This window comes from Pinus tabuliformis, chromosome 6, assembly GCF_031772625.1.
Source record: "Pinus tabuliformis cultivar Carrire ecotype Pingquan chromosome 6, CPIR1, whole genome shotgun sequence".
NCBI classification, from domain to species: domain Eukaryota; kingdom Viridiplantae; phylum Streptophyta; class Pinopsida; order Pinales; family Pinaceae; genus Pinus; species Pinus tabuliformis.
Window position 1 is genome coordinate 1,014,962,229 of NC_142292.1, and position 23,370 is coordinate 1,014,985,598.

General features: G+C 40.5%; 1 protein-coding gene across 1 annotated transcript in view; it reads right to left on the minus strand.

Moving 5' to 3' along the window:
- LOC149262430 (alcohol dehydrogenase-like) overlaps positions 1 to 23,370 on the minus strand; it is a 132,068-nt gene that overhangs the window by 87,852 nt on the left and 20,846 nt on the right. Inside the window, exon 3 of the mRNA XM_089379274.1 lies at positions 1,845 to 1,947. Coding sequence (XP_089235400.1) covers positions 1,845 to 1,947 — 103 coding nt within the window. The remainder of the gene's footprint in view (positions 1 to 1,844; positions 1,948 to 23,370) is intronic.

The window sequence follows — 23,370 nt, forward strand, 5'->3', positions numbered from 1 at the left end:
TGGGAAAAATTGAGCAGGAAAGAAATGAAGGAAAATGTAAAATCAATGACAAAGGGAAGGGTAAAGCACCCGAATCCGCTCACTATGTTGTGGCACATTGTAATACTCAAGTAACTGAAGACTTGTCTACGCTTCACTTGCTTCTTGGAAAGATGATTGGTTGCTTGATTCAGGAGCTATTTTCCACATGAATTTTAAGAGAGATTTTTTTGAAGAGTTCACTAACAATGTTGATGAAGCAATATATTTTTCAGACAAGTCAAAACTCAATCCATCAGGGCTTGGCATGATTAGGCTCAAATTTCCTGGTCTTCTAGACTTTTTTCTACATGATTTTCTATATCTCTTGGATCTGAGGAGAAACTTGTTGTCTTTGGTCCACATCCACCATTGATGGGGTGAAACTACAACTTTACACAAGATACAGAATTTTTAAATAATTAAACCATGTTTAATTAAATTATCACACCCCAACCTCTTTAGTGGAACTCAAAACAGATTAAAAACCCGTTTAAACCTTTAATATCGTTAGTCTGCCATAATAGCAGAATTCCTTTATTTACCCGATAGTTGGAAAAAACCCAAATTACTCATGAAACCCAAAGGAATTAAAAACTCCAGTTCAAACTTTCTCGAGTTCGATTCTTATATTAACCCACACGCATCTTTACCATGTGATCACTATTGGATCACGCCCTTCACAACGAACGGATATGATTGACCAGACTTCAACTGGAATAAACCACATTTGATATCTCATTGGGTCCGAAAATTATATTAACCTCTGTTCACTTTTCCACGCAATATCCATCGGGTCGGCCTCCTTTACTTGGATGGCCCATATTAATTGATCTATTAACCTAGTTTAATAAAATATCACGTCCAATTTTGGATTAACCTTCATGCTTTTTAACGACGCGATGACTGTAGATCTGTCAATCTGTTGATCGGAAGGCTTCCGCTCTTCTTTTTGGATTAAGCGTGAATTTGACAGGGTTCCGGCAAGACTTAGCCCTTCAGCTAAGTTTAGTCCTTCTCTAAACTATGTTCAACGAGATCTCGAATACATCTAAGCACAAAATTCACACAATACAGAGGAATTTAGCCTACATCTTAATTAACCAACGAAATCAATCACATAATAATAGAATACACATAAACAAGACTTAAACACAAAAACTCTTTCATTCACACAATATTTACATATATGTATAGGAAATATCGTGCTCTGTTTTGTTCTCTCTTCTACTTAGCTTTGTCTAACACTCTTACACTCTATTTCAAAACTATCTCAAAAACTCTATATCTCATTCTCCTCGCAAGCTTACATTTATAGAAATAAGTACACAGTTATGGATTATTCTAAATCCATAATCTTCTCCATAACTCACTCAACTAATTCCTATTTAAGGATCTCATAATCCCTAAGATTTCTACTAGATCTACACACATTAATTATCCTTGATATTCTCACATAGTTGAGAATATTTCACAACTAAAAGCCTCACACATAGATTTCCACTCAATTTTTACAAGATTCTTAAAAATAACTAAAAACATCACCCCCCTAATCCAACTAAATGTACAATAATATTCTGAGCAGGATGCTCCTGCATCGGACTCATGATGTAGGAAAAAAAACATAGACTCTTGTCTATGAGGTCTGTCACTTTTCTGTAGTAATGTGATAGCTACAAGTCTGAATGACTTGTTACCTCCAGGATTCCAAACTCTATTTTGCTGACGGTCCTTTAGTCTTTCTTTTCCATGATGTTGTGTTTTTGTTCCTATCATCCTTCTTTCTCCTGGTCTCCAAATTTTGAACGAATCTCGAATTGGCTCACCATATTCACCTATATCTTTTCCAGATAACTCTGTCATACTGAGATTAGTAAGAACTAAACCTGAAAGTTCATCATTATCATCACTTGAACTGTCAACCAAATTCTGTATATCATTGATCACAGGATGGATCAATTATGATCTATTACAATTTTATCCACCATGCTCTAGGAGTAATTCCTCTTTGATAATCACATCAACACAATTGATGTTCTCTATGGTGTCCTTTCCTTCATTTGTTACAGGTTCCCTGGTCTCAACTTCTTTGGCCTTTTGCTCTTTAGCTACTGGTTCTTTCTATAATTAAGCTGCAAACTCAACTTCATGGAATGAAGAACAATCATCCCAATTTCCTTCAGGTTCACAAAAGACTTATGGATCATAACAATGGTCATTAGCTATCTCTATAGCAACAAATTACTTACTTGCATTCATAGATAAACTATTAATTTTAAAATTACTAGACCTTTTGGTCTCTTTTGATGCTTCAAGCACCAAATTCCCACCATGGAATTTCTAGTTTTCAGCAAATCCTCTTTGTTGTGACTCAGTTCCTATGAGTCTCTCCTTCTCCAACAAAGCAATATGTATTTGTTCAAGTTTTTTCATCAACATAGCATTCCATCTCTGTTGCAATAGATTCCACCTGACCTGTTTCCTTATTCTCCATCCAAGTCTTTGGTCTTCATTCTCTTTCTCTTGAAACCATTCCTTTAGTATATCCAATTATGCTTTCATAATTGCAATACTTATCCTACACTCTTCATCACTCATCTGACATTTATTTGAATCTTTCCTAAGTTTCTCCATTCTAATTCTTCAAACTCAAATCTAAAAAAAAATCTACCTTAATCAAATTCTAAAGCTGACTCCTCTGTTTTTTTCCTTTGCTTCTACTACACCTCTGATTTTCCTTGTCATATGTCTTCTTGATCTCTCTAACAACTTTAACTTGTGAGCTGCAATCAGCCTCTACAGTAACAAGTCTCCTTCTTGCTACACATGCTTCACCAATCTTTCCTCCTCTGAGCTTAGTCTGTTAGCATTTCTCTGGTTCTCTTCTTTGGAACCTGTTAGCTTTGCTATGCAAATGGATTAAAAATAGATTCAAAAAGCTCTCAAAGGCTGCAAATATGCTTGTAGTCATGCCCAAAATGCATGTTTGGTGTTCAAATCATCAAGACATGACAAAAGCTACCCACCGATCAAAGAGGTTGCAAGAGGGAAGCCCTTTGGAGGGCAGAATTACACTATCGAAAGGTGAAAATACCCAAAAAATCACATAAAAACCAAAGTTGCAGGCTTAAGGGTCCGAAATCATATCAGCCATTGGATCTGACCGGTCAATGGTCCAGATCGCGTCGGCATTTCGCTATCGGCGATTACGAGGGGCAGGCTTTAACATAAGTTATGCGCCGATGCGATGGGCCAGACCCGATGGCCCTTCAACACTCCATTTTATAAAATATCGGGTCCGCGGCAATATCGGCGATCGGCAGGTCGGCGGTATCGGCAGTGGCATTGTGATTGCGGTCTAGCGATTTGATCAGAGCCGTTAATCGCATGCACAGATCAACGGCTCGCATCACGTCGACATTTTGCTATCGGGGCTGCCAAAGAGTACAGGGCCTTCACATATGTTATGCGCCGATGCGATGGGCCGGACCCGATGACCCTTCAACACTCCATTTTATAAAATATCGGGTCCGCGGCAATATCGGCGATCGGCGGGTCGGCGGTATCGGCAGTGGCATTGCGATTGCGGTCTAGCGATTTGATCAGGGCCGTTAATCGCGTGCACAGATCAACGGCTCGCATCACGTCAGCATTTTGCTATCGGGGCTGCCAAAGAGTACAGGGCCTTCACATATGTTATGCGCCGATGCGATGGGCCGGACCCGATGACCCTTCAACACTCCATTTTATAAAATATTGGGTCCGCGGTGATCGCCGATATCGCATCGGCACTTTCAAAGGGGCGGGGCTTTAACACAAATGATGGTACAGGCCGATGGGCCGGACCTGATATATGCACAACACTCCATTTCATATTTTTTAAAGTCCGCGCCCATATCGTTTTCAATGTATTTGGTGTATTTTCTTTGTATAAAGAAAATATAAAGGGAATCCCTGGGCAGATGCCGATTATGATGGGTTTTGGATCCGATGGGATTCGAAAGTAAAATATATATATTCTTCAAATCTGCCAGAGCCATTTTTCATGATTTTGCAGCTGTTTTATGTATATTGTTCAAATATTAAAAAAACAAGGGATCGGCCGGCTGCGATATGCGACTGTGACCCAAAAGGCGGACCCGATAGAAAGTTATGCCATGTTTGAGGATGTTTGAAGTCCAAGTGAAACAAAAATGGGCGGGATTTAGCAGTGTCGCAGCGTTTTCGCTGTTTATGACCTAGACAGACACAATAACAGAAAAGAAACATTCACAGCTATTGCCTGAAAGGGACCGGTGCAGGGATTTCATAAGAACGGCAACCACTCCATTGCAGGTTCAAGCGGCAAGCCATCCTTGAAGGAACCATGCAGTTATGTTATATACCAGAAGAAGGATTCGGCGGAGGGACAACGGCCGGCAAACAGAACCTAGAAAGGGAAGGGGAAGGGCCACTACACGCCTCAACCCAAATCAAATAAAATCATGGAGCATTAATGGCCCTGCCAGTGCAGCAGTCATCCTAACGAACTTAATGGGGCATCTTTGGCACGAGGGAGCTCCTATGCATCACAGCAGGCCACCCAAAATATCTGAGTATGGTTATTTCTTTGTCAGAAGAGGAAAACCGCCGAGCCATGCCTACCTATTGAGGGAATCAATCAGTTAAACAAGACAGAAGGATAGATTAAGACACCTGAAGCCTCAAAAGGCTGAGGACCATTATAAACAAGCTATAAATAGCTGAAAACAAGATGTAACAAGGGTTCAACTTTTGGAGATTATTCCTCCCCTGTTTTCTCAAGCTTCTCATCTGTAGTCTTTAGTAATACAAGCTTCTTTTGCTGCTACATGTTTAATGTCCATTTCTCTTTTGTTCTATGCTTGCACCTGAACAGTTTGTTCAGGTTTTCTGTGTGTTCGAGGCCAGATAACTGTCATCTTATCTCTGCTTTGATATATTAGATTTGCAAGCTTCTTTGCTGCCTATGGCTAGCCATTTATATGTGTAATTATATACGCATCTGCCAGTATAGTCAGTAAGTTCATTTGCTGCCTGTAGCTAGCCATTCGTATAGGTCCATGTATGCAACCTGCTGGCATAGTCAGTGTTCTCCATCTATCCATTAAATCTACAAACTATTGAGCATTAGCAGTCTAAAGCCTTGTGTTATTGGGGGTGTTCATGCATGCCTTGAGTGTGAATAGAGCTGAAATGGTTATCCGACTTGATCCAAACCATCTTTCATTCCAATATTTTAGAGAACAATATTAAAATTTATATGTTACCAGGCATCTCTGATTTACAACCTCGGAGAGTTTCCTGGAGTGATAACATAATTGGCGTCATTGCCGGGGAGAAGAGAATCGAAGCTCAGCTTCCCTGGGAGACGACACAGCTTCAAGCTTTGATGACAGACAAGGTTTGAACATGGACGTTGGTTGTAATCATCTGTCTGGCAACTCCACTGGAGGAAGGCCATCCTTTGGCGAATCCACTTTGAAAGTTCTGGCTCAGTTTGTGAGGCATACTAGAAGAAATCCGCAGAAGTCTCCAGCTGTCCCAGTGCCTGACCCTGAGAATATTGTTAACCCGAAGAAAACATCACAGAAGGGAGCATCAAAATCAGGTAAGCCCTAGAAATCTTATTTGTCTCTGCATGAGAAGTTCTTAGTTGAGGATACGCAGTTTGAAGATTTAAAGCCTAGTATTGCTAATGAAGAAGTACCTGCAGAGATTCATAAAGCTCCTTGTCCATTTAGTTCCCCTTTGAATCTCAGTCCAAAGAAAGCTTCCCATACTGTCCAAAACATCCCAATATCTCTGCCATCCATTACATTATTTCCTACTGCCCCATCTGCTAGTGTCCTTCCACAAATTCCAAACATGGTAGGACCACAAGCACCACCAAAATGGAAAGAATCATAGCCCCCAGGTATGGACCTTTAATATTGCCCACTCCCTTGAATGCTATGCCCACTGGAGAATATCATAAGTATATGCCCAAGGTCACTGGGATTGAAGGTGTCACTGCTGAAGAACACCTTGAGTCATTTTATAGCTATGCTGATAATCTGGATATTAGTGAAGATGATGTGTGGATGAGAGTCTTTGTCCAAAGTCTAGATGGGGAGGCTAGGAAATGGTTTAGAGAACAAGCCCCAAGATCTATAGCAGATATCGAAGCTTTAGATGATACGTTCCTAAAACACTGGGGAGATAAAAAGGACTTGCTATACTATCATACGGAGTTTGGAAACCTGAAGAGGGAAAATGGGGAATCCTTGTCTGATTTTAATAAAAGATTCAACCGTATGTATAGTAAGATACCAGCTGAGGTAAAGCCTACCCCCACCTCTGCCAAACTTGCCTACACCAGTGCCTTTGACTCTGAGTTCTGTTTGTCGTTGAGAGAAAGAAGATGTGCCACCCTAGCTGAAATGCAGGATGCGGCACTAGAAGTTAAATCTAACATTATGGCTGCAGAAAAGCTCAAAAGTCGCGCTGATAGAAGGAGGCTGAGAGGCGAGGCTTCTTCTGCTTCATCCTCAGATACCAAACTTGATAAAATGACTAGAATGATCGAGTCACTGTCTGCTAAAATTTCTAAGCTGGAGATTGATCAGAACCCTGGGAAGACAAGGCTCCCAGGCACATTTGCACCAAGAAATCTGAATCCATTCAGAAGAGCCAACGAACAATCACAAACCATTCAGAGGGGTAAAGAAACTAACGAAGATCAAAAGGTTAAGGCTCCTTTCCAGAATGTGGTCATGGAGGAGGAACAGATTGAAGATGAGGATGAAATTCTCTGTATGGAAGATAAAGGCAGTGATGCCTTTTTGACATTGGCTGCATACGAAGAGTCTTTGCTGCAGGAGCAAGACAGTCAAAGGTGGGACAGAGGGGCTGTTCTGCAAACTGGGGAGCAGAAAAGATATAATCTAAGGTCAAATGCAAATAATATCAAGGAGAATCCTGCCCAAAAAGCTGCCGTCCAAACAGAGACCCAGAATAGCATACAAAGAAGACCAGCAGCTGATCCAGTCACCCTCAAAGCACCAGTTCAAGAGGTAAAAAGTCCTGACAAGCTACCTCTCTCTTTTAGCTTCGAATCAGAAGTTCAGAAGTTAAAAATAACCGTGCCTCTGACAGAACTGGTAAAGAGTGAGATGTTTAGAAAGCCTATCCTTGAGGCTCTCGAGCTGAAGATCACACGAACCTCCACTGACTTTGTCAATTTGCAAGACGATAGGCCTGCAGTTGTGCTAAGCCCAATGACTGAACCTGCCAAGGATAATTCCCCATCTTTTTATGTCTCCTTGACCATTCATGACAAAATTCTCCACAACTGCCTCCTAGATACAGGTGCCAGTCACAATCTGATGCCTAAAACCGTCATGGAAGAGTTAGGCCTTGACATCACCAGACCATATCATGACCTATTCTCGTTTGATTCAAGGAAGGTGAAATGTCTGGGATTGATTAAAGATTTAGCCATTTCCCTAACCCAGCTTCCCATGAAGAGCATGATAATGGATATTGTGGTGGCAGATGTCCCTCCTAAGTTTGGCATGCTGTTGTCCAGAGGGTGGATTAAGAGACTAGGTGGAACATTGCAGAACGATTTATCTTATGCAACTGTCCCAGTGTTCGGAGGAGAGAGCAGGAGGTTATATAGAGAAGCACAGCTGGCATATATCATTAGCGATGAGAAGAATCCTACAAACCATCCCATATATGCAGTGGACACTGATTTTGGAGCTTGCATTCTCCAAATAGAAGAATCTCAGAAGGCTGCATTGCAGATCAGGAAACCAACAGCTCAGGCTGAGCATAATACAGGAGGTCAGATTTGGGAGATGTTCTTTGATGGAGCATGTACCAAGGAGACTGCAGGAGCAGGGGTGGTGCTAGTGTCTCCACAACAAGAAACAATTCAATTGTCTCTAAAGTTGGTTTTTCAGGTGACAGACAACATAGCAGAATATGAAGCACTGTTGTTGGGCCTTCATGCCGCCAAAGACAGAGGAATAAAGAAGCTGAAGGTATTCGGAGATGCTGATCTGATAATTCAGCAAGTGAACAAAACATTCCAAGCAAAGCACCCAAGGCTAAAAGCGTACAGAGATGAGGTATGGAGAACCAAAGAGTTCTTTGAATTTTTCTGCATTTCATATATTCCTAGAGCCCAAAATCAGCTTGCCGACTCCCTTGCTGTCTCAGCTAGTTTGTTTATACCTCCATCGCCTCCCAAACTAGTTTATGAGGTACAAATGAAGTATAGACCCTCCGTGCCTGATAATGTCCACCATTGGAGGGTTTTTGATGATGATGATGAGCTAAATAGGTTTCTTCAAGTCATTGATGAGTTTTTTGAAATGCAAATTGACCAAAATAATGATGCTTTGTTAGAAGATCCCAAGTCCAAGCTTAGAAATAAGATTGGCAAGAATAGCATAGTCCAACTCCCTAGCAACCATATTCCTAAGGGTCTAATTCCTCTTGAGAGATTGTTTGATCACAATGATGTGCCTTACAAAGTTGCCCAAAAAGAAGATCAAACTGCAGTTTGAAAACATGATATAGGAGGTCCAGGCCACCCCAAATTCATAAATCTGTCCAGCAATATATCTGCTGACCAGAGTGCTGAATACTGCAAATTAATGAGGCAATTTGCTGATGTGTTCGCTTGGGAGTACAGCGATCTGAAGACATATGATGAAAATATAATTCAACATAAAATTCCGCTTGAGAAAGACACTATTCCTTTCAAACAGAAGCTGAGACCAATGAATCCTATGCTCCTTCCTCTGGTTGAGAAAGAAATTAAAAAGTTGCTGGTTGCTAAGATCATAGTGTCTCTCAGATATTCTAAATGGGTGGCCAATCTAGTTGTTGTGAGGAAGAAGAGTGGAGAAATCAGACTATGTGTTGATTTCAGGAATCTAAATAAATGTTCCAAAAAGGATAATTATCCTCTACCAAAAATGGAGCATTTGTTGCAGCAAGTCTCAGGTGCCAAAGTAATGTCTTTTATAGATGGTTTTTCAGGTTATAATCAGGTTGCTGTGCATCCGGATGATCAGGAGAAGACTGCATTCACCACTCCTTGGGGTACCTTTATGTATTCCAAGATGCCTTTTGGGTTGATGAATGCTGGAGCCACCTTTTAGAGAGCTATGGATATAGCATTTGTGGGAGAAAAGGATAAATTTGTCCTTATCTACCTGGATGATATAACAGTATACTCCAGTAGCCATCAAGACCATGTGCAACATTTGAAGAAAGTGTTTTTGAAGTGCAGAAGATTTTGGATTTCAGTAAATCCTAAGAAGTCACAGTTTGCGTTAGAAGAAGGCAAGTTGTTGGGACATATTGTTTCTGCTGCAAGTGTCTGAATTGACCCAGAAAGAGTAAAAGCGATACAGACCTTGTCTGTCTCGAGATCGAAGAAGGACATCCAGTCTTTTCTAGGAAAGATTAATTTTGTAAGGAGATTTATCCCAAATTTTGTAGAACTTGTGAAGCATATTACCTCTATGTTGAAGAAGGGGTCAGAGATCAAGTGGAATGGTGTAGCGAGAAAGTCATTTGAGTCCATTAAAAGGGCAATTATGGAGGCCCCCACTTTAATCAGTCCATATTATAGCAAGGAGTTCCGCATATTTTCTTTTGCCTCTGACGACACCCTTGCAGCAGTCTTATTGCAAGCAGATGAAGAAGGCTTAGAGCATCCGGTGGCATTTTTAAGTAAAACCTTAAGGGATGCTGAGCTGAGGTATGATATTATTGAGAAACAAGCATACGCTCTTATCAAATCTTTGAAAGCTTTCAGAGTATACATCTTGCATTCCAAAATAGTTGCATATGTGCCTTGTGCTACAATAAAGGATGTCTTAACGCAACCTGATGCTGATGGAAAAAGAGCGAAATGGATTGCAAAAATGATAGAATTCAACATAGAGCTGAAGCCTACCAAGCTGGTAAGAGGTCAGGGGCTGGCCAAACTGTTGGCTAAAGAAAATTGCAAATCTTTGGACGTCAATTTCTTGTTCAATGTAGAAGGAAATGGTCTAATGAAAGAGCATGAAACAACTAAATTGCAGAGAGGGCAGTCGGTGGCCGAGAACCTAGCTTCATGTAATTGGTATGCTGCAATAATTAAATTCCTTTTAGAGTTAGAAGTTCCTTCAGAATTTTCTCAAAGTCAAGCAAGAACGTTAAAGCTCAAGGCAATGAAATATTGCATCAATGATAGCTCGCTTTATTGGAAGGATCCATCTGGAGTGCTTTTAAGATGTCTGGACAAAGAACAATCAATAGAAGTTATGCAACAGTTCCATAACAGCATGTGTGGAGGACATCATTATTGGAGAACTACAGCCCAAAAGATTCTCAGAGCTGGGTACTATTGGCCATCTTTATTTTCTGATGCATTTGCTTTTGTTAAATCTTGTGACAGGTGCCAGAGATTTGAAGGAAAGCAACAGTTAAAATCCCTGCCCCTAAAGCCAATAATTGCAAAAGGACCTTTTCAGCAGTGGGGCTTGGATTTCATTGGTGAAATCAACCCGCACTCCAGTGGCCAGCACAGGTGGATATTAGTTGCCACTGATTATTTTACAAAATGGATTGAAGCAATCCCAACAAGGAAGGCTGATCATAATGTGGTAATGAAATTTTTATCAGAAAACATTTTCAGCAGATTTGGTTGCCCACATAAGCTTATAACAGATAATGCAGCAGCCTTCAAGGCAAAAGAGTTGGTGGAAATGTGTGATTCAATGGGCATTAAGCTTGTTCATTCCACCTCCTATTACCCCCAAGGGAATGGTCTAGCAGAATCCTCTAACAAAAGTCTGATCAGGATTATTAAGAAGCTGTTAGAAGATAATAAGAAGAATTGGGATGCAAAGCTCAAATATGCACTATGGGCAGACAGAGTGACCATCAAAAGATCTACAGGCTGCTCTCCTTTCAAGCTGGTATATGGTACTGATGCTATTTTTCCAATTCAGCTTACTCTTCCTGTGGCAAATTTGCTCCAAACAACGCAGAATGAAGAAGATGTTATGGCCAATAGAATCACTGATTTAACAGAATTATATCAGATCAGAGAGCAGCTGATTGAAAAAGCTACAACACATCAGCAGAGGATCAAGGAAGTCTTTGACAAGAAGGCAAAGAGAGACAACTTGCAGGTTGGGGATTTGGTTATGAAATGGGATGCATTTAAAGAAGAGAAAGGCAATCATGGGAAATTTGATGCTCTCTGGACGGGCCCTTTCATCATTTCACAGATTCAAGGGAACACTACCTTCATACTGAAAAGTATGGAGGGAGAACCAGTTTTTGATGGCCCAATTAATGGGCGGTTTTTGAAAAGCTATGTGATTTAAGGTCTTTAGGCCTTAAAACTGTAAATATTTTATTTTTTCAGTTTTAGGATAAGCAAAGTAGACTCCATGCCCAATGGAACACTAGGAAATTTTGGCTAATTTGTTTTCTACAGGAAAGGCATTGATCTGCAGTTCTTGAGACCTCACAGGGAGGATCTCATCCCCAGAAGGAGCTAGTGTTAGCTTTGCTATGCAAATGGATTAAAAATAGATTCAAAAATCTCTCAAAGGCTGCAAATATGCTTGTAGTCATGCCCAAAATCCATGTTTGCTGTTCAAATCATCAAGACATGACAAAAGCTACCCACCGATCAAAGAGGTTGCAAGAGGGAAGCCCTTTGGAGGGCAGAATTACGCTATCGGAAGGTGAAAATACCCAAAAAATCACATAAAAACCAAAGTTGCAGGCTTAAGGGTCCGAAATCATATCAGCCGTTGGATCTGGCCGGTCAACAGTCCAGATCGCGTCGGCATTTCGCTATCGGCGATTACGAGGGGCAGGCTTTAACATAAGTTATGCGCCGATGCGATGGGCCGGACCCGATGGCCCTTCAACACTCCATTTTATAAAATATCGGGTCCGCGGCAATATCGGCGATCGGCGGGTCGATGGTATCGGCAGTGGCATTGCGATTGCGGTCTAGCAATTTGATCAGGGCCGTTAATCGCGTGCACAGATCAACGGCTCACATCACGTCGGCATTTCGCTATCGAGGCTGCCAAAGAGTACAGGGCCTTCACATATGTTATGCGCCGATGCGATGGGCCGGACCCGATGACCCTTCAACACTCCATTTTATAAAATATCGAGTCCGCGGCAATATCGGCGATCGGCAGGTCGGTGGTATCGGCAGTGGCATTGTGATTGCGGTCTAGCGATTTGATCAGGGCCATTAATCGCGTGCACAGATCAACGGCTCGCATCACGTCGGCATTTCGCTATCGGGGCTGCCAAAGAGTACAGGGCCTTCACATATGTTATGCGCCGATGCGATGGGCCGGACCCGATGACCCTTCAACACTCCATTTTATAAAATATCGGGTCCGCGGTGATCGCTGATATCGCATCGGCACTTTCAAAGGGGCGGGGCTTTAACACAAATGATGGTGCAGGCCGATGGGCCAGACCCGATATATGCACAACACTCCATTTCATATTTTTTAAAGTCCGCGCCCATATCGTTTTCAATGTATTTGGTGTATTTTCTTTGTATAAAGAAAATATAAAGGGAAGCCCTGGGAAGATGCCGATTATGATGGGTTTTGGATCCGATGGGATTCGAAAGTAAAATATATATGTTCTTCAAATCCGCCAGAGCCATTTTTCATGATTTTGCAGCTGTTTTATGTATATTGTTCAAATATTAAAAAAACAAGGGATCGGCCGGCTGCGATATGCGACTGTGACCCGAAAGGCGGACCTGATAGAAAGTTATGCCATGTTTGAGGATGTTTGAAGTCCAAGTGAAACAGAAATGGGCAGGATTTAGCAGTGTCGCAGCGTTTTCGTTGTTTATGACCCAGACAGACACAATAACGAAAAAGAAACATTCACAGCTATTGCTTGAAAGGGACCGGTGCAGGGATTTCATAAGAACGACAGCCACTCCATTGCAGGTTCAAGCGGCAGGCCATCCTTGAAGGAACTGTGCAGTTATGTTATATACCAGAAGAAGGATTCGACGGAGGGACAGCGGCCGGCAAACAGAACCCAGAAAGGGAAGGGGAAGGGCCACTACACGCCTCAACCCAAATCAAATAAAATCATGGAGCATTAACGGCCCCAATGCAGCAGTCATCCTAACGAACTTAATGGGGCATCTTTGGCACGAGGGAGCTCCTATGCATCACAACAGACCACCCAAAATATTTGAGTATGGTTATTTCTCTGTCAGAAGAGGAAAACCGCCGAGCCATGCCTACCTATTGAGGGAATCAATCAGTTAAACAAGACAGAAGGATAGATTAAGACACCTAAAGCCTCAAAAGGCTGAGGACCATTGTAAACAAGCTATAAATAGTTGAAAACAAGATGTAACAAGGGTTCAACTTTTGGAGATTATTCCTCCCCTGTTTTCTCAAGCTTCTCATCTGTAGTCTTTAGTAATACAAGCTTCTTTTTCTGCTACATGTTTAATGTCCATTTCTTTTCTATTCTATGCTTGCACCTGAACAATTTGTTCAGGTTTTCTGTGTGTTCGAGGCCAGATAACTGTCATCTTATCTCTGCTTTGATATATTAGATTTGCAAGCTTCTTTGCTGCCTATGGCTAGCCATTTATATGTGTAATTATATACGCATCTGCCGGTATAGTCAGTAAGTTCATTTGCTGCCTGTAGCTAGCCATTCGTATAGGTCCATGTATGCAACCTGCTGGCATAGTCAGTGTTCTCCATCTATCCATTAAATCTACAAACTATTGAGCATTAGCAGTCTAAAGCCTTGTGTTATTGGGGGTGTTCATGCATGGCTTGAGTGTGAATAGAGCTGAAATGGTTATCCGACTTGATCCAAACCATCTTTCATTCCAATATTTTAGAGAACAATATTAAAATTTATATGTTACTAGGCATCTCTGATTTACAACCTCGAAGAGTTTCCTGGAGTGATAACAGAACCATATGAGCACTTCTTTCTCTAGGCTGCTACAATCTCGTCACCTTCCTCTATTGTTACTCTGCACAAAAATTATATAGAATAACACTGACAATTAATCATGCCTTACGCATAATCTTCTCCTCCTTTGATACCAAAATTGATGGGGTGAAACTACAACTTTACACAAAATGCAAAATTTTTAAATAATTAAACCCTGTTTAATTAAATTATCACACCCCAACCTCTTTAGCGGAACTCAAAACATATTAAAAACTCGTTTAAACCTTTAATATCGTTATTCTACCATAATAGCAGAATTCCTTGATTTACCTGATAGTTGGCAAAAACCCAAATTACTCACGAAACCCAAAGGAAATAAAAACTCCAGTTCAAACTTTCTTGGGTTTGATTCTTATATTAACCCACGCGCATCACCGTTGGATCGCACCCTTCACAACAAATGGATCTAATTGGCCAAACTTCAACTGGAATAAACCACATTTGATATCTCATCGGGTCTGAAAATTGTATTAAACTTCGTTCACGTTTTCGCACGATATCCATCGGATCTGCCTCCTTTAATTAGATGGCCTAGATTAACTGATCTATTAACCTAGTTTAATAAATTATCGTGTTTGATTTTGGATTAACCTTCGTGTTTTTTAACCACGCGATGACCGTAGATCTGTCGATGTTGGGTTGTGTTATATTATTTCCATGATTAACCTACGTAGTGAACTGGGGTGGTTAGAGGGGTGGTGGAGCCGCCCCTTTGTTGTGCCAATTGTGCAACGGGGGGGTCACAGGGGGGTTTGAGGGGGGCCGGTAGCCCCCCTCTACGGGGTCCGGGGCAGCGCCCGGGGAATTTTTTTTTTGGACCCTATATTAGGTTGGGTGAACCTACCTATGGTTTTCGGTCCATGGTTTTGGACGCAATGGTTTTTGGTCCATGGTTTTGGACGCAATGGTTTTCAGTCCATGGTATTGGATGCTTCGACATGTATAAATATGTATTGTAACATTGAAAGGAACATAATGAAAAATCAAGCTGGTAGCCCCGGTTTTGGGATCCAGGGGAAAATCTCTATGTATGTGTGTTTTATGTGTTATGCTCTCGCATTGTTTATTTTCTATGTTTTAGAATTCGTATGCAAGTAATTTTGTACTGGGTTAAAACCTACATTTGGTATCGGAGCTGTTTTGGCTTCAAGTGGACGCCTTTGTTGCTGAGGGGTTTCACTCGGGGCTATGGTAGACCCTGTTTAGTGGGAGATCTACGTGATTGATTCTGGTGGTGAAAGAATATGGTGAGCAGTGGAAAGATATAGATCGAGAAATTTAATGGTCAGAGTTTTGGGTTGTGGAAACTCAAGATGGAGGATCTGTTGGTGGATAAAGATCAGTGGATCATGGTAGATCCGGGTACTAAACCAATGGGAGTGTCTAATGAAGAATGGAAGAAGTTGGATCGGAAGGCAAAGAGCACAATACGATTGTGTGTCTTAGATTCAGTATTGCTGAATGTATCAGGGGAAGCTATGATGAAGGCTTTGTGGGACAAGTTAGGGACTTTGTACCAATCTAAGTCTCTGGTGAATAAACTGTTCCTATGGAAAAAGCTGTATAACCCGAGGATGAAAGATGGAGACTCGATGACAGAGCATCTGAACGCATTTAATACTGTGGTATGTTAGTTAGCATTTTTTGATATTAAAATTTCAGATGAAGATAAGTGCATCAATTTTTTGTGTTCTCTACTAGATTCGTGGGATAGTTTGGTTATTGTAATAGGTAGCAATGCAATTGCCTTGCATTTTGATGAAAAAGTCTCATCCTTGCTTACAGAGGAGATGAGATGGAAAAATATGGAGAGCTAGAATTGTGATGCTTTGTTTGTACGAGGACGGTCCTAGAAAAGAAACAAAAATAAGTCATCGAGTGGGAGATCTAAATCTAGAGGGAGATCTAAATCTCCAGGAAAACCTGTAAAGGTAGTGTGCTGGAAATGCGGAAAGGAAGGGCACTACAAAAGGGACTGTAAATCTAAAGCTCTTGATAAAGGAAATGGATCTGATGATGCTCCTTCTGTAGAGGCGAAAACCACCTCAGATGAAGGTGGGGATGTGTACTTGGCTTTTTCAAATACACATGTAGATCATGAGGCATGGTTGATTGACTCAGGTGCATCCTTTCACTTCACTCCCCATAGAGAGTGGTTCTGCGAGTATGAGAAATACGATGGTGGTGATGTCTTCTTAGGGGATGATAGGAAGGCTAGAATCGTTGGTCGCAGAAAAGTAAAGTTGAAGTTGCAAGGTGGAAGGGTTAGAAAACTTCTGGGTGTTCTGCATATTCCTGCATTGGCCAGAAATCTGATTTTTGTAAGCAAGTTGGATGATGCAGGTGTAAAAACAGTGTTCGAGAAGGATACCTGCAAGATGATTCATGGAGCAATGGTATTGATGTGGGGAGTTCGGATTGGAACTTTGTACAAGCTACAAGGTAACACTGTTGTTGATGGGTGCAATAGTTCTGTGGTTCCTGAAAGTGGAGCAGAAAATCTAGTGGTATCTAGAGAGAAGACCATGCTGTGGCATCAAAGGCTTGGACATATTGGAGAGAAGGGCCTTCGAATACTTCATGGTAAAGGTATGGTAGAAGGTATGAGTAATAGCTCTCTGGATTTTGATTTCTGTGAAAATTATGTATATAGGAAGTAGAATCGGTGAGTTTCCCCTCTGGTGGTAAGAGGGCGAAACAGATATTAGAGCTTGTGCACAGTGATGTGTTTGGACCTGTGAAGGTTCCATCACTAGGTAATTCTGTGTACTATGTATAATTTATAGATGGCTTCTCAAGGAATACATGGATATATTTCCTTAAGAAGAAATCTGAATTCTTTGACAGGTTTAAAGAATTTAAGGCTCTGGTGGAAAACCAGATAGAGAAGAAGATAACGGTGTTGAGGACAGATAACGGTGGAGAGTTTTGCAGTAAGGAATTTGAAAAATTCTGTAAGAAGTGTCATATAGCACGACAGAAGACTACTCCATATACACCTTAGCAAAATGGAGTTGCAGAAAGAATGAACAAGACATTGATGGAAAGGGCAAGAAGCATGCTCAGTGGTGCCGGGTTAGGACAAGAATTCTGGGTAGAGGCAGTGGAGACAACATGTTACTTGGTCAACAGATCACCTTCATCAACGTTGGAGGATAAAACTCCACAAGAGGTATGGACTGGTAAGAAAACCTCTCTTTCACATCTGAGGGTATTTGGATGTGATGCATATGTACATGTTCCAAAGAAACGAAGCAAGTGGGATAGTAAATCTGAAAAGTGCATCTTTATTGGTTATAAGGATGGTTTAAAGGGTTATAAGCTTTGGAACCTTGTAACAAGGAAGGTTGTGTACAACTAAGATGTGGTATTCAGAGAGGTGAAAGATGTTATTAAACATGAAGTCCAACCAAAGGAACCTGAGAAGATAGAGTTTGAGCTAAAGGAGGAAGAATCAGACTCTACAACAGAGGAGGAATCAGAAGATGAAGAGCCACAAACTCTGGGTGTGAGAAGATCAGTTCGAGAAAGAAGGCAACCAGAAAGGTATAGTCCATCTGCTTTCTGTTCAAATTTTTCTTTATCTATTACTGATGATGATCCTAGAACTGTGAAGGAAGCAGTAGATTCATAGGATGGAAAACTCTGGAAAGAGGCCATGGTTGATGAAATGGCATCTTTGCACAAAAATGAGGCTTGGGATCTGGTGGAGTTGCCGGTTGGAAGGAAGCCCATTGGCAGTGAATGGGTGTTCAAGAAGAAGACAAATGTAGAAGGAAAGGTGGAGAAATACAAAGCTCGGTTGGTAGCAAAAGGTTATTCCCAGGTGTTGGGAATTGAGTTTGGTGATATTTTTTCTCCTATTGCCAAGGTAACTTCTATTAGATTACTTTTATCTGTTGCCGTTGCTTTTGATTTTGAGGTAGAACAGATGGATGTGAAGACAACATTTCTTCACGGGGATCTGGAAGAGGAGATCTACATGAAGCAACCTGAAGGCTTTGCAATGAAGGGTAAGAAAGAATTGGTATGCAAGTTAAAGAAGTCTCTGTATGGGTTAAAACAATCACCAAGGATGTGGTATCAGAAATTTGATACATTTATACGGGGACTTGGCTTCACCAGAAGTGAAGCAGATCACTGTGTGTATTTTAAATTAATTGGTGACCGTGTTATTTATCTGGTCTTGTATGTGGATGATATGTTGCTTGTTGGAAATGACAAAGAAATTATCCAGGATTTGAAGACCCAATTGTCCTCCAAATTCGACATGAAATATCTTGGCGCTGCAAACTATATTTTGGGCATGGAAATTAAAAGAGATCGGGCAAAGAGGAAGCTCTGGTTAAACCAGAGGAAGTATGTCGAGACAATATTGCAGAGGTTTAATATGCAGGATAGTAAATCGGTGAAGGTTCCTATTCTTGTAGGTGTAAAGTTATCTGCTGAATAGTGTCCCATGACACAAGAAGAGGAAGAGGATATGTCCTGTGTTCCATATGCAAGTGTAGTCGGTAGCCTTATGTATGCGATGGTCTATACTATACCAGACATTGCACATGCAGTGGGAGTATTGAGCAGGTTTATGTCAAAACCAGGGAAGGAGCACTGGACAACAGTGAAGCGGGTTTTCAAGTATTTGCATGGCACTAGTGATTATGGTTTGTGCTACCAAGGAAGACCATGATTGGACAGAGTGTTGGATATTCGTGGCTTTGTTGATGCAGACTGGGCTGGAGATCTGGATCAGAGAAGATCTACAAGTGGGTATGTGTTTAACCTATTTGGAGGTGCAGTCAGTTGGATGAGTAAGAAACAATTTGTAGTGGCACTATTAACCTAGAGGCAGAATACATGGAAGCCACTCATGCAAGCAAGAAAGCAGTTTGGTTGCAGATATTATGTTCAAATATGGGGTTAGTACAGGGAGCTATAAGGATAGACTGTGACAGCCAAAGTGCAATTTTCTTGGCAAAGAACCCTACATATCATTCAAAGACAAAGCACATTGATGTTCAACATCACTTTGTGAGGGATATGATAGAAGACAAAAAGGTGTTGTCGGTAAAGGTGGACACTTTGAAGAATACTGCAGATGCATTGACAAAATATGTGAGCTCTGAGAAGTTCTCTTGGTGTAGAGAAACAATGGGCATTTCAGGGCTGAAAAAATGACTAAGCTCTCCTGTGGAAAGAAAACAAGGAGTGGGAGAATGTTGGGTTGTGTTATATTCTTTCCACGACTAACCTATGTAGTGAACTGGGGGGTTAGAGGGGTGGTGGAGCCCCCCCTTTGTTGTGTCAATTGCGTAGCGGGGTGGTCACAGGGGGGCGGGTAGCCCCCCTCTACGGGGTTCGGGGCAGTGCCCCGGGAATTTTTTTTGGGCCCTATATTAGGTTGGGCGAACCTACCTCTGGTTTTCAGTTCATGGTTTTGGATGCGATGGTTTTTGGTCCATGGTTTTGGACGCGATGGTTTTCGGCCCATGGTATTGGATGCTTTGGCATGTATAAATATGTATTGTAACATTGAAAGGAACATAATGAAAAATAAAGTTGGTAGTCCCGGTTTTGGGATCCATGGGAAATATCTGTGTATATGTGTTTTATGTGTTATGCTCTTGCATTGTTTATTTTCCGTGTTTTAGAATTCGTATGCAAGTAATTTCTGTACGGGGTTAAAACCTACAGTCGATCTGTTGATCGGACGACTTCCGCTCTTCTTTTTGGATTAAGCACAAATTTGATAGGGTTCCGCCAAGACTTAGCCATTCCGCTAAGTTTAGTCCTTCTCTAAACTATATTCACCGGGATCTCGAATACATCTAAGCACAAAATTCACACAATACAGAGGAATTTAGCCTACATCTTATTTAACCAACGAAATCAATCAAATAATCACAGAATATGCCTAAACAAGACTTAAACATAAAAACTCTTTCATTCACACAGTATTTACATATATGTACAAAACATCTCGTTCTCTATTCTGTTCTCTCTTCTACTTAGCTTTGTCTAACACTCTAACACTCTGTTTCAAAACTATCTCAAAAACTCTATATCTCAGTCTCCTCGCAGGCTTACATTTATAGAAATAAGTACATAGTTATGGATTATTCTAAATCCATAATCTTCTCCATAAATCACTCAACTAATTCCTATTTAAGGATCTCGTAATCCCTAATATTTCTACGAGATCTACACACATTAATTATCCCTGATATTCTCACAGAGTTGAGAATATTTCACAACTAAAAGCCTCACACATAGATTTCAATTTATACAAGATTCTTAAAAATAACTAAAAACACCACCCCCCTAATTCAACTAAATGTACAATAATATTCTAAGCAGGATGCTCCTGCATCAGCCATCAAGGAAATTCCATTCATATATTTGATGGAAAGGTCGAGGCTAGAAAAACATCAGATCAATCACTTGTCATGACGATGATAGAAGAAGAAAGAATTATGAAGCTGCAAGGTACCTATACTCATGCACAAATTTTTTCATACAGTTCTCACTATGATGAAGGTACATTTCTATCAAGTCTTTTATTACATGCTAGATTTGGACACTTGAACTATGACAACCTTCATTTGTTGAAGAAAAATGGTATTACTGATTTGCCTACAATTCCTAGGAAACTTAAGCAATGTGATGCTTGTATTCCAGAGCACATAGAAAACTTGAACTTATTCATTCAGATTTATGTGTCCCAATGCCTGTTCCTTCTGCAAATGGCAATAAATATATGATGACATTTATTGATGACTACACCAGAATGTGTTGGGTTTATTTATTGAAGAATAAGTCTAATGCTTTTGAAACATTCAAGAATTTTCATGCATGGATTGAAAATGATTCACAATCTCATATTGGCTCTATTCTCATTGATAATGGAAAATAACACACTTCAAATGAATTTGAAAACTATCTTTGCCAGCATGGGATCAAACATCAAACAATTGTGCCTTATAATCCCCAACATAATGGAGTAGCTGAAAGAATGAATATGACAATCTTAAATATGGTACATTCCATGATGTTTTTCGAGAATGTTAAATTGATGTTTTGGGCTAATGCAGTTCTATGTGCTATGTATATATAGAATAGGTGTCCATCTAATGCTATAAAAAACAAGATTCCCTATGAAATGTGGTATAACCACATTCCTTCGTTGCATCTCAGGGTCTTTGGTTCCACGTGTTATGACTTGATACCTAAGGAACAAAGAAAAAAATTCGGTGCAAGGAGTCGCAAGTGTACATTCTTGGGGTATTCAAATACCTCCAAATCATGTCATCTCTATGATGAGGTTAATAAGAAGTTTATAATATCTAGAGATGTGGTATTTCTTGAATCTTCCAAGACTGACAATGTTGTTGAGCAACAACTTGATCGCTTGGATAAATTTGGACATGCAAAATATTTTCAAGAGTTTGATAATCAAATTCCACATCTTGAAGGGGGGATTCTTATACTGGATAAATCTGTGAAATATTCTTCTGAAGCACTCTCTCCCCCGCATGAAGCTCCAACCACTGATCCAGATGACACTTTGAGTGATGTGATTGACAGAATTAGGAGACTAAATCTTGATTCATTCCCAATTCAGTTGACTAAGAAGCCTGGGCCATCTCATCAAGGTCCTCCAAAATGGCCGTAAAATACACTTGAAAATGTTCATCCTAATGAGATTGGAAAGATAGGCACAAGGAGCTCAACTAGAAAGAATGGAGGTGATGCAGATGATTCTGATTCACCTATTGATATGGATGTTTCTTATGATTGTGAACTGAATTTTTCTACATATTTTAAACCAAACTCCTTTAAAGAAGCTACTTCTCATTATGAATGGAAAGAAGTGATGTCGAAAGAATATGATGCCTTGATAAAGAATGGCACTTGGAAGTTGGTTGATCCTGCATTTGGAACCAAACCAATAGGATGCAAGTGGGTCTACAAGAACAAGTATCAAGCTGATGGCTCACTTGACAAGCACAAAGCCAGGCTTGTGGAGAAAGGTTTTGCATAGAAGGAAAGGGTTGACTATGAGGAGACATTTTCCCCCACAACAAAATGGGCTACCATCTAGACACTCTTTGCCTCGACAACATAGAACGATTCGAAAGTCTGTCAAATCGATGTGAAAACTGCTTTCTTAAATGGAGATCTGAAAGAGAATGGTTTTAAGTCCCAACCCGAAGGATTTGTTGTGAAGGGTCAAGAACACAAAGTATGCAAGCTTGTAAAATCCTTGTATGGCCTCAAGCGAGCACCATGAGCCTGGTATGAGAAGTTAACTAAGCATCTTCTGAAACTCAACTTCAAACATTATGATCTTGATTATGCAAATTTGTTTGCCAAGAAAGTTGGAAAAATAGTTGTATATCTTGTGGTTTATGTAGATGATATTTTGATGATAGGGAACAATGAGAGCTACATTGCATCCATAAAGAAGGAATCAAAGAAATGTTTTGAAATGACTTACTTGGGCTATGATCACTACTATCTTGGTATTGAAGTAACTCAACATTCGAATTTTATATTCCTCTCTCAAAAGAAGTACATTGGAGATCTGTTGAATAGGTTTGGCATGGCTAAGTGCAATCCTTTAACTACTCCAATGAAACAAATCTTAAATCTCACATCCATTGAAGGAAAAGAATTTGAGGATGAAACAAAGTATAGACAACTTGTAGGAAGTCTCAACTACTTGACTACTACCAGACCAAACATTTAATTTGTTGTTGGAATCCTCTCGAGGTTTATGAAAAAGACTTGTGAGGGACATTGGTCTGTTGTGAAAAGAGTTCTAAAGTACTTGAAAGGAACTCAAGACTTTGGATTTAAGTATATACAGGTGGGCAAATTCACCTTGATTGGATACTCTGATTCAGATTTTGATGGAGACAAAGAAACTAGGTTATCTACATCAGGTTATGCTATGAGTCTTGGATTAGGAGCTACCTCCTGGAGGTCACGCAAACAATCAATCCCAGTGGATTCCACAACTGAGGCATAATATGTGGCAACAACTGAAGCAACAAAGGAAATTGTGTGGCTTAGGAAAAAATTGGAAGATTTGCAGGAGAAACAAGTGCATTCAACTCCTCTCATGATTGACAACACTTCTGCAATAAAGTTGGCCAAAACCCAAAGTTCCATGATCGAACAAAGCATATCAATACAAAATACCATCTGATTTGACATCATGTTAAGGCCAAGATAATTCCCCTATGCCATTGTTGCACAAATGGGTAGATTGTAGACATCTTCACCAAAGCT